This window comes from Aptenodytes forsteri, unplaced genomic scaffold, assembly GCF_000699145.1.
Source record: "Aptenodytes forsteri isolate BGI_AS27 unplaced genomic scaffold, ASM69914v1 Scaffold8, whole genome shotgun sequence".
Classification (NCBI taxonomy): Eukaryota; Metazoa; Chordata; class Aves; order Sphenisciformes; family Spheniscidae; genus Aptenodytes; species Aptenodytes forsteri.
The window spans coordinates 10324765-10336557 of NW_008796218.1; the positions used below are offsets into that span (position 1 = coordinate 10324765).

Below are 11793 nucleotides of genomic sequence, written 5' to 3' on the forward strand. Positions count from 1 at the left end.
CAAAACAGGAAGGGAAAAAGAGCATAAGGGAGCTTTACAAGTTACAACATTCTGCATTTCTATAACTCATTCAATTGTAAGATCTTACAGCATTTACAAATACAACCTTCTTTAGAATCACCACCCTTTTCAACAAAAACATATAAAGGGAGGCACTTATTGTGGGTAATTTTCAACCTGAAGTGCAGGTTTTTTTTAAGAATTCCAAATTCTACACCCACAGTGAATTGCCAAGGGAAAAAACTCATATCCTTAAGATGCAAATTGTGGATTAAAAAATGTGCAAGATTAATTCTGCTTTGAAACCGAAGGCTCTTTATTAGTTTTTATTTCAGTTTTAAAAGAAGTTCATAGTAGAGGACAACTGATCAAAAGCCCTGGACGCCTTTAATATATAGTAAAAAGGCAAAGTTACACCGTACCAAGTGTAATACATATACAGTTAAAGGGGCAATTCCATCTCCTGCATCTACCCTCACCAATACTTTTATAACTCACTTTATGTGAAACACTTCAGAACTTACAGTGAAATAGCTAACGCCCTACACACTTTGCAATATATGTTTCTTAAAGGAGGGCTTTGACTTTCAATACAAAGAATAAATATGATTTGTATGCTTTCTAAAGTGAGAGTCCAAAATATCCACAGACAGCAACTATCTGCACAATGCAATAGCAACTATCCAACTGAAAGGTATAATATTACTTATTTGCATCCGGACATTGGTATGACATCCTGGTTTAAACAGGATTTCTCAACAGAATATACTACTCCAACTGAAATAGGAGTGTGAAATTCCCTTGCAAGCTTTGGGGCTTACAGCAGTGATCCATATCGTTCAGTGCTTTTCACCCTGTAACTTGTAGGTACTGGTGAAGTTTGTTTACTATTTCCAAAGTCTATGAATAAAAGTGAAGACGGCAAGTTTATTCTCAGAGAGGCTTAAACTTCTTGCAAAGGAATCTGTAAAGGAATCAATTTCCACTGGGAAATTTACAAGGGTATGCAAATCAGAAAAAATTAAAACCACTGGTATAATTTGACCTTTCTCAGTTCTTCTTGGATACTTAAAACAGCTTTTAGCTTCAGATCATTTAAGAATAGATAAAAAAACTCTCAGTAAGTAAAGCTTGTTTTGAGACAAACACTTCAGTAAAAAAAAAGAATCAATTTTCATTTTAAAATATATTAAGTCCTCTTAAACTGATTGCAACTTAATCACACAATTGCTTTGGAAGTTTCAGATGAAGCTGCGAAAGAAAGTCTTTGTTTCTCCCTTTCAGTTCAAGACAAACTGATATGAAGAGACGTGACACTGAACGAATGCCAAGATATTTTTCATGAGTCAACAATAAGGTCTTTCTGAGTAAGAAAGCATAAGCAGTGTTTTAATGCTTTTTTTTTTCCCCCTATTCTAAAAAACTGCAACATCATGTACAACTGGGTCCTCTTTTACTGATCCCTACCACTAACACAAAGGTAGGGGCATCCAGAAGCATCAAAGAAGGGGAAGAATTTATACCTATTTTAACTGCAGATGTTCATTTCTCATCCCACCTGTATTTTTCCCCTTCTCTTCCATAAATTAAAGCCCTTCCTACTATGCAGGTAATTTCTTAAACCAGACAAGAGCCAGTCACAGAAGCACTATTATGGTAGAACTGCTGGGTTTCATATTTTACTTTTCTAGAGGAGCAGAGAAGAGGTATGGCAAAGGTAGTAAGTTGTGTGCACAGACACCCCCCGCTACCCTAAGAAATCAGAACACTGATAACACATCCCACATATCAAAGGAAGACTTGGAAGGACAATATAACAAACACACTCTTCCTCTTTTCCCCCCAAAATCAGCAGTTGCAGTGTTTGGAGAAAAACCCAAAGTAAAAAACCCTTCTAAAGAAAGGTCACCTTGAAGAGCAAAGAGCACTTGTTTTCCCTCATCGAAAAAGTTTGTAGAAGACAAAGCTCTCACAAGACACTTGGGAGGATTGAGGGATACAGAAAAGCAGCAAAAATATAAAAGGACAACAGAAAGCTCAGAGAACTGGTAATATTGAAAATGGGCTTACTGATGAGTTCTTAGTAATGAGTACTGAGAAGTCTCTCAATCACTGGTATCAACATCAAACCCGACCCACAGCATGTCTCCCCATTCTTCACAATTCACTGTTAGGCAGGCTGCAATGGAGAAAATGCTAGGACGAAGAGAAAAAAAGATTTCTTCCCAGCTGACAATGTGATGTGAGGATGGGTCATCACAACTCTAAACACCACTGATTTATATTAAGATTTTTTGAAAGACTAACAGTGTGTATCTTCATCTGTGTTCCCACATATCTGCTTTTTTGTCCATGGTGAATAAAAAGCCACATTTTCTCTTCTCAACTTTTTGAGTAGCTCTTCACAGAATGCAGCTGCACATTACACTTACCACACCAAGTGCGAACCATCAACAAAAGGATTGTTCAACTCTTCCCTCTTTCTACCTTATGCCTCCTCCCCTAAATCAGAACCAGCGATCATACAGCTGCACTGAGACACAGATCAGCTTGCTGATACAGTGGAAAACCACCCCACCAAAGGAAAAAAAGCCACCCAAACGTTTTCTGTCAGATCAGTGAATAGATGTGATTCACTGCGCAGCTGCATAATCACTACATAAGATTAAGCATAACTTGAAGCTACCCACAGATGCAGTCGCAACACTTATCTTGGCATGGCTGTCTATAGCAAGCTCAAAATATGCAAAGTTTCCTGCTCTGCACAGAAGGCTTGACAGATGGGGGAGTTTTACAGGAGGCAGTCTGTCTGCCAAAAAAGACAGCATGTTTGTTTATTTGTAAATTAGATCACTTATTTCTATGCGACATGCACCTCAGACCCTCTTTTTGAGAACCCCTTGCTCATTACTTCTGTGTACAAAGGGGCTGAAGTTATCCACAGATTTTTAGTAGTAATATCACAGAAGAAGAATTATGACAGGGAACAGAGTTTGAGAATGAAAGATCTGCTAGGGTGTACAGGTACCTGAATATGCTTATGGTGTTGGTGAGATTAATTCCAAACAAAGCTGGAGAATAAATTTGACTCATTAGACAAAATAGTATCCTATACATCTAAATTCCTTCTAAACAATTAGAACTTCTGCTCATATAACTCTTCTTCTAATATAATTCTTCTGCTAATATAATTTCATTGAATTTCAGATTTTTAAATACCAAGATGGAAAAGAGGTAGAAGACATGTAGCCTTTTCAGCTACTCAGGATATTTTTGTTTCAAATTCTCCCAAACATTCAATATAATCATGACAAAATTTTAATTCAAGAGAAATTTTTCACCTGTCTGCCAGGAAGGAGCCCTGAACTGTGGTAAAAGGGTAGATCCTGAAGAGACTGCCTGAGCAGTACGAGACTCAATAGCAGAGAGAAAATTCATAACTGAAGAAGTTTCCTTAGTGTTACTTCCAGCACTGTGCATACTGGTATCAAATATTCCTGAAAGACCTAGATGAGAGTGGAGGGAAATGAAACAAAACAAACAGACAATTCAGATGAAGTTATAAGAAGCTCAATCAAATAACAAGAACATACATTCATAATTCACTAAAAATAACCTATGAAACATAAGCAGTATTATTAAAGTACATTGATATTTTCAGTGTTTAACTGTTTTACAGCGTTGCAACTGTAAACTGGAACTTGAGTATACATTTTGAAATCTATTATTAAATGTATGTCAAATATGATGCTTAAAAACAATATTCAGGTCAAGCAATAAAATTCTCCCTTCATCTGAAGATTCACTGTTCCAGTTTTTACATGAACTGTTTAAACATTCAGAATTCCTTCTGAAATGGGTTCAACTTCTCTGTATCAACCTTTTTCCCCTTTGGGCAGCTTGTAGCAGTTTGGAATTCTCTGTAGGACTGGCACAAGAAAGGGGGTTTTGGTTGCATTCCTGTTTCAACAAACACCTTTGTGTGTTCCCTGTTGCTCACACCTTCCAATGGCAGGGGGCTCGATGGGAAGCACTGGAGAGATCCAGAGTTTTGAATAACTGAGATTATGTCAAGACTGCAGGGTCTGCACCCTGAATGTTCTCTGCAGTTCTGACCCTCCATCGTCCTGATCGAGGACTTGGTCAAGAGACTGCCGATTCCAGCCAGCACGAGCTCAAATATCTTTCCTTAGAAACTGGATTGCAAGGCAAGCATGAAGAGGTCATGCCCTGTCTTCTCCTGACATGGAGACAGGATATCATCAGGATCACAGACAGATCCTGATGCAGATGTAACATCACCTAATCTGCTACTATATTTAAAGTAAATTTTAACTTTACCCCCAGCACTATGTCTTAGTTCGCACATGTAAGTACTAGCAACAGTGTGTTCAAACTTGCATTAGTTTTGCTCTTTGCTTTAGTCTAAAAAAATCGGCATGATTTCTGCAGCTGGCTTCAAGGTATACTTAACGTTTGGCCCTTATGCATAGGCCAAATCCTGAAAAGCTGTATTTTAAAGAATAAACGCAGTTTCTTTAAGAACCAACAATAAGTTATTGAGCATAACCCCCCCTTATATTTTTCTTTCTACTTACATTTTGATAAAAGCTAACAACTGATTGTTAACTTTCTACTACAAACTCAGCTTTTCTCATACCACTTGCCACCACCTGCATGACAAACTCCCTCTGATTATAAAATTCATCAATTTGAATCTAAATTACGTAACAGGTTTTTTTCTTTCTTTAGCTGTTTAAGCTGTAATCTCATGATATGGACAGTTACCAGTAGGATGGTGTGTAGCAGAGTATCCAGGAAGCTGATGAGAAGCTGTGTATGTCTGTCTGTGAAGAAGATCTGTTTCTGAATGTGATGAATGTCCTCCTCCATAACTTAAGCTAAGGAAGAAATTAAACATTATTAACAAAAATATACAGCTATAGAAACAAAGTACAACTATGAAATCCCAACCACAAGCCAAAAAGTTGCAGAAATAAAAGAGAACACATGCCCAAGGTCTGACAGATGTGGTTGTGCTAGAACGTCACTAAAAATGTTAAGCAGTTTAAAAAAGTACAACAAAACCTAACAAGCCAAAGGGGGGAAAAAAACTCTTACAAAAATCAAAGTTGATCATGGAAAAGTCTACAAAGGACTAGGTCAGAAAGACAGAGGTCTTCCTAGTTCAACTGTAAGAAACACTGGATGGACACTTTCTGTAATGATTTACCGATGTAAAATCTGCAAAGCAGATGACTGACTACAAGTACATGCCCACTTTAACATTTCAATTTCTGATTCCATTAAAACTTACAGGACCACATTTAATACAAAGACTGGAATGTCTAGGAAGCTGCGGGAACAATAGTTTTTTAAAGACTTTGTTAATTTTGGTACAATTCTAACAAAATTGACAGTGAGAGCACTAGCAAGTGACAAATCCGTCTTCAGACCTCCTAGTATTAAATATAACTTAATGATCCACAGTTTTTATTTAACATTTTGAAATGAGACATCTAAAAATCTGCAAAGCAGATGACTGACTACAAGTACATGCCCACTTTAACATTTCAATTTCTGATTCCATTAAAACTTACAGGACCACATTTAATACAAAGACTGGAATGTCTAGGAAGCTGCGGGAACAATAGTTTTTTAAAGATTTTGTTAATTTTGGTACAATTCTAACAAAATTGACAGTGAGAGCACTAGCAAGTGACAAATCCGTCTTCAGACCTCCTAGTATTAAATATAACTTAATAATGATCCATTTTTATTTAACATTTTGAAATGAGTCATCTAAATTAACACAATGTTTTAATCAGGCTTAATGGAAGCAAACTGAAAATATACAGTGTCTGGGCCCATGCAAAAGCAATAATGCAGAAAATAAAGAAATGCGATCTAAACATCAAGCAACATTAGGAACCTGTCAAAAGTGCTAATGTTTTCCAACTTAAAAGGCAGAAAAAGGAGGGGGAAGCAAAACAAAATCCCAAAGCTTTCAAGCTTCCACAGATCCAGCTCTGTATAGCACCTGTCAAATGGAAAAAATGAAAGCCGGCATGACTGAGTAACCATTTATCTTCTTCTCTTCTTGCCTTTTGGACGTTAAGTTTATAGGTAGCTGCTACTTACTCCAGTGCACGTGAGATTCCTTTAAGTTCAAAATTCCGTTGTAAACAGATGCCAAGAAACCCCAAACGGCAAAACCCACAACCCTCCCTGCTGACTGCTGTAAGGGAGACTTCCCTTACTTACCCTCTTTCATCCCCTGGGATGAGGGGGCAGTCACTCTGCATGAGGGAAAAAATTGAACACTTGATGCCAGGAATCATGACATCATGGGAAACTTTTATAGAAGTCACCAAATAATATAAAAATTGGCAACACTACTGGATCTGCTTTGTTTTCATTAAGAAAAGAGGAGGCAGCGGAGATCTGATGAGCCTTTAAAAGTGCTGTGACGTCCACACATTATGAACTAGCAAGAGCCTGTCTATAAGGGACACAACATTTTAGACTTCTAGATTAACTTCCATTCCTGAGATGCACTAACAGGGGATATATTTTCCAGTTCAGCTGCTTAATAGCATTGCAGTGCTCCAATAGTCAGCTTGCCAGACTAAGGCACAAGTGTAAAGAATGAACTAAAATCCTTTGAAAAAAAAAAGAACCTCAGCTACTGCTTTTCTCAGTTGCAGTCACTGTCTAGCACTTTACCTTTCACAGCAATAATTACCTTTTAGAGAACAGCCAAACCTCAATTCAGAGTCAGCACATCGACGTGCTTATGTTGCAGAGGATAGATCTTTGCGCAGTTCAACACTATGTATCAGCAACTGATTTCTATTATACGCTGACTGAAATCTAATGATTTGCATCATTACTATGGACAATCAGCAGGCATGACTGCATAACACTGTAGGTTATGTTTTTATTTACAGCATTAAAAAATTTTAGTATTTCCAGACCAAAAGAATTACAATAGTGTTCTGCACATAAAACATTAATGCATGTAATAAAGCCAATTTAAATGCAAATATTTTTACAAGGAAAATTTTAAAGTTCAGGTGGTTTGGTTTTTTGGAACAAACTTGCATAGCTAGAAAAAACATAAAACTTAGGACACATGATGTTTTCTTCAGATTTTTTAAAAATAAAAATGTGCTACATGAGAAAATACGTTTCTAAACTGAATCATGGTAGCACATGCATTGTTAGCAAGAGTTACGTTCAACGACACAAATGCTGATCTTGTGAAAACTTTCCATGTGTAATAGGTTTTACTTAGTTCACTTTCAAGTTTTCTTAAAGCATTTACCTGCCTAAAGTATGTGATGCTGACTTTGCTTTCATATACGTTTAAAAGGCAAACTATGAAGTCATACTACATATATCGCTCATACACCGCAACACCTGCCTTTTCCCGTTTCAGGTATTTTCAGGCTGAGAGGCATGTTTGGCATTGTAGTGGTCTTCTAGGCAAGCGGGCCTACACTTTGCAGCAAACATCCTTCCAGATGAGGTGAGACCCGCAAAAAGCGGTGCAGATTACATCAAGTAATATTGCATCATCCCTCCTCTTACATTTTGCTCATGACCTTCTACTGTGACAAAGTGGATGAACTTTACTTTAAATCAACCACCTGAAAATTTGGGAAACTGAAAACTTAGTTTGCTGTTTGGTTTTTTTTTAATTTGAAATTTCTACTTATTCTGGTTGTTCGGTGAAGACTGATTCATTTCCCCCTCTTCACTCCCTTGCAATAAACACCTTTTTTGTAAAGGAAACGTACAGTATATGCAAAGACTAGAAGACAGTCTAAAACACAAGTTTGTAGACATGAGGCAGAACGTTTTGAATGATAAAAAGAAACTTAAGACAAAGACTTTGTAACACAGATGCTGGAATTAACACTGGGATACAAAATAACCTCTAGACTTAGTATCTCAAAAACCTTGTAATTACTAGAATCTCAAAATTCCAGTAATTATGAGCATCGTAAGAATACTCAAAGTATATGATGACTTTTTTTTTTTTTTTAAATACAAACTCCCAGGTCATAGTTAATGCAACCGCAACCTCAAAAATTAATCTGACTTTCAATAAAAACATTGTATTTATTAGAACAGTTAATTGTTTATTGTGTAATTACTAGTTGCTGGAATGTAGATTCTTATCTAAAAAAACCCCTGCATATATGCCTTCAGTTTACATAAGCTTATCCTAAACACAAGCACAGCAATCTGAAAGAAGATTACTGCCTTAGGGTTTCTTTTTACAAAATTTAGCTTTTAAACAGACAAACTTATACAGCATGTAATTCGCATATCAAAAATACATTAAGCGTGGCAAATAACATTATGGCTATCTAGCCTTTTTGTACTCTGGTTTCCAAGTTTGTTAAAATTCCACGAGTTCTCACTTGCACTGAAATGTCAGATTAGTTACTGAAGAAACACATTCACATTACTTGGTACGTTGTTATTTGTTATCATTAGTTGCTATATAGTGTTCCAAAAACACTTCCCCCTGATCACTGATACATCACAGTGATTTCTCACTTCTACTGGCATAGTTAACTGCACAATGGAGTGATTACTGATAGAAAGTAATACAAATTTGACATACAAATTTGGAAAATAGTTCTCCCTGAAGTATTTTCACTGAAAAGGTCCATTCAATTTTAATATAATATTTAAGTGTCCTTTTAGAGATGTCCTATAAAGAGCCATCATTATTTGTCATTGCTGTAATGATGCAATCAAAAAAACCTTATGACAATGAAGGTGAAAAATGAAACAACTAAACATTAATTTGGGTTTTTTAGCTCCACCAGTTGGGCTAATAGAAGATTACTACCTCTCCAGTAAAATTTCTGGAAGAAAATGTATAGTCTTTGCACTTACTTGTTACTAAAATGCCTCAACCTTGATTTACAACTCCTGTTTTTTAGCCTGTATTAAGTCTTTCCTGAATCAACTCTTCACATATCTGTTTATATTGCTATTCTTACAATAATTTATTTCCATAGCATTCTTCAATCTAATAGTTTCATATGAATTTAGGTCTCCAACTGCAAAAGGTTACTAGGTTACATTGCACTCGCCACCCTCCTCACCTGCCAACACAATTATCTGGTTTGCGCTTTACCCAAGTGATACATGCATTTCTCAATTTCAAACTCAGATGGAAGGATCACTTTTACAAGGAAACAAAATTTAGTTGCAATAAGCACTGGACATACAAGTAAGCCTTTATTTTTAATTCTCTCATTTTCTTCAAATAACCTTGCTCTCCTAGACATCCATACAGAATGAAATACAGAAAAAAACCACCTTAAACAAGTATCTTAGTTTACTTAATCCCCGATACAAAAAGTATCATTACATGGAAAGAGGGCATTTTCATCTTTATTTTCTAGATGAATTTTCATTTTTCTTGATCTTTTTAATAAAGCCTATCAATTTTTAAAAATTTTTTTTTTTTTTTTAAGTTTAGTAGCAGCAATTATTCAAGCTCTAGGGAAATGTATAATGGCTATGTGAAAAACAGACCTGGACTTTTAAGCAGCAAAGGATACTTCTGGGTGCAATACCTCGTTCCTTTGTTCTTAGGCACTTGTAACTTCTGCCTCTGATATAAAGGAAAATTGCTAAAAACTGCATTAAATCACAGAGCATTTTCGAAGTATTCAAACGGTGCAGGCTGTGCTCAAAGTGAAACCGGACACCTACAAGACAAGTAGTTGCACAGGAAACTCCTGACTGCAGGAGAACTGGAAAGCCCCCTTCCTCCCGCCGCCCCAAGCGGGGAAGCCTCAGCGCCCCAACCTCAGGCTCCTGCACAGGCTAACAAGTCTGAGATCCAAAACAACCAAACCCAGCAAAACAAAAGGCAACAACCCAGCACGCACCATACAAGTGATCAGATTTGAGGTAGACAAGGGAAACGATTTGATTTCATCCTCGGGCAGCCTGTTCGACTTTACTGAAAACAAGAGGAGCTTCCTGACTCCCGCAGGGAGATGACTAGGCATGCGGTCCACTTCTAATATTAAATCACCAAAAAGGAGATTAAAAAAAAAAAAACAGTGATAGCCTCGTACTGACAAGGAAATACCTTAAAACTCACACTTTGCACTTTATCTGATTTGAGATATATGCGAAATAGGGGAAATATTACTCAAATTTCCCCCTCTACCCCAAAGCTCAGATACTTGGCAAAGGAGTTTCTCTTCAACCAGCTCCTTAGCTATGCAATAGCGAGTTCCAGTCAGAGGCCAAAAGCAAAGCCACTTAAGATCCAAACACCACAAAAATGACAAACACATTTCTAAATATTAAAAAAACTGTTCTAAATATAAGCTATATAAACTGATATGCAGCTTACATCTCTTTTTGTCCACTATATTTGATTTTAAACATGTAAAATACAGTTCCAGCTTGCATTATCTGCTGGCAGGTTCGTATTTAGAATTGTTTTAATATTAGATACAATATTTAATATTTTGCTTAAATATTTAGCTTTGTTAATTTGCCTTTATTCACAGCATCCCACGGAGACAGAATGGAAGAGTACTACTTGGAAACATTACTTGAATTTAATACAGATAAAATGGAGGGTAATGGCCTTTTAGCCAGTATGCGCTTCAGCTGCTCATTGTAACCGCAATGGAGTTCACCACCGTTTGCTACAGTCTGACTAGAATGTAATTCAGCATCTAGCGTTCATCTATCTGCAGCTCAGAAGAAAATTAAAATTTAAAAGCAATGTTATAGGTAGATATATTTAATCCAAAAATGGGTTTGATCTTGTATTTTTAAAAAAGCAATGACTCTAAGAAAGCAGAATCATAAAGGATGGAGGGATTTGCCTAGAAAGAAAGTTGCTACTTAAACGAGTTTAATACTGCTAATAACATCAAATCACTCCTGTCCAATGGACAGGCCAACACACTTCTAGAAGTTTAAAAGCAAGCCTGTACAGACAACAGAAAACGTTTCAGAAATTAATTCCAATAGAAAACAAAGGAAAACAAACTCCTGCTCAGCCCAGCAACTCATTTCAGTGCAAAATACTTATTTAGAAATGTAAACAATATATAATTTTTCACCTCTATTTCCCAGCTGCAGACATACTAAAAAAAAAAAAAACAACAACAAAAAAAAAGACACTCCAAGAACAAAGTTGGTTCAAAGCTTGCAAATGTTGGCAGGTTCGGGAAAAAATGGAAACCAGCCTACTCCATGCATCTAATTCCCCTGATCCTCTCATAAGATAATACAAGACAATCCTTAACATTTGAAGATTCAACCAGTACTTGGACAAAGAGAAGGACTATTTAACAGCCTAGAACAGTTACGGTATTCACGAGACAAAAGAAAAAATAATCTGCTACTTGAAAAATGAAGTCCACCACTGAGAAATTAGAAGAAAAGCATCTCTAAAGTTAATACATCTTAAAAGGTATGTAGAGCGTTCCTTTGGGAACAGTACACATCTTTAGCATTCGCCTGGTTTGTTTTTGAATTATCACATAAAAAAATAAATAGATGTCAATATTTTAAAGGATTATTAACTCTCTAAAAATATTATTCAAGATAGAAGATGACTTTTAGAAAGATGGAAAATACAGAATCAGACTCCAGTTCTATGGTATTTCAGTAAAACACAGAAGAGTAGTATTTTATCGACAATCTCAACTGTCTGTTGGTTATGTCACATTCTTCCCTTTTAATGTAATTAAAATGTAATCAGGGAAGATCATGGAGCGGTTCATCTTG

At 36.3% G+C, this 11793-nt stretch overlaps 1 protein-coding gene across 1 annotated transcript in view; it reads right to left on the reverse strand.

The window, feature by feature from the left end:
* The window catches only part of QSER1 (glutamine and serine rich 1), a 44927-nt gene that overhangs the window by 25216 nt on the left and 7918 nt on the right, over positions 1-11793 (reverse strand). The window contains exons 3-4 of the mRNA XM_019474527.1: positions 4789-4901; positions 3342-3506 (exon numbers count right to left, since the gene is read on the reverse strand). Coding sequence (XP_019330072.1) covers positions 3342-3480 — 139 coding nt within the window. The 5' untranslated portion in view covers positions 3481-3506; positions 4789-4901. The remainder of the gene's footprint in view (positions 1-3341; positions 3507-4788; positions 4902-11793) is intronic.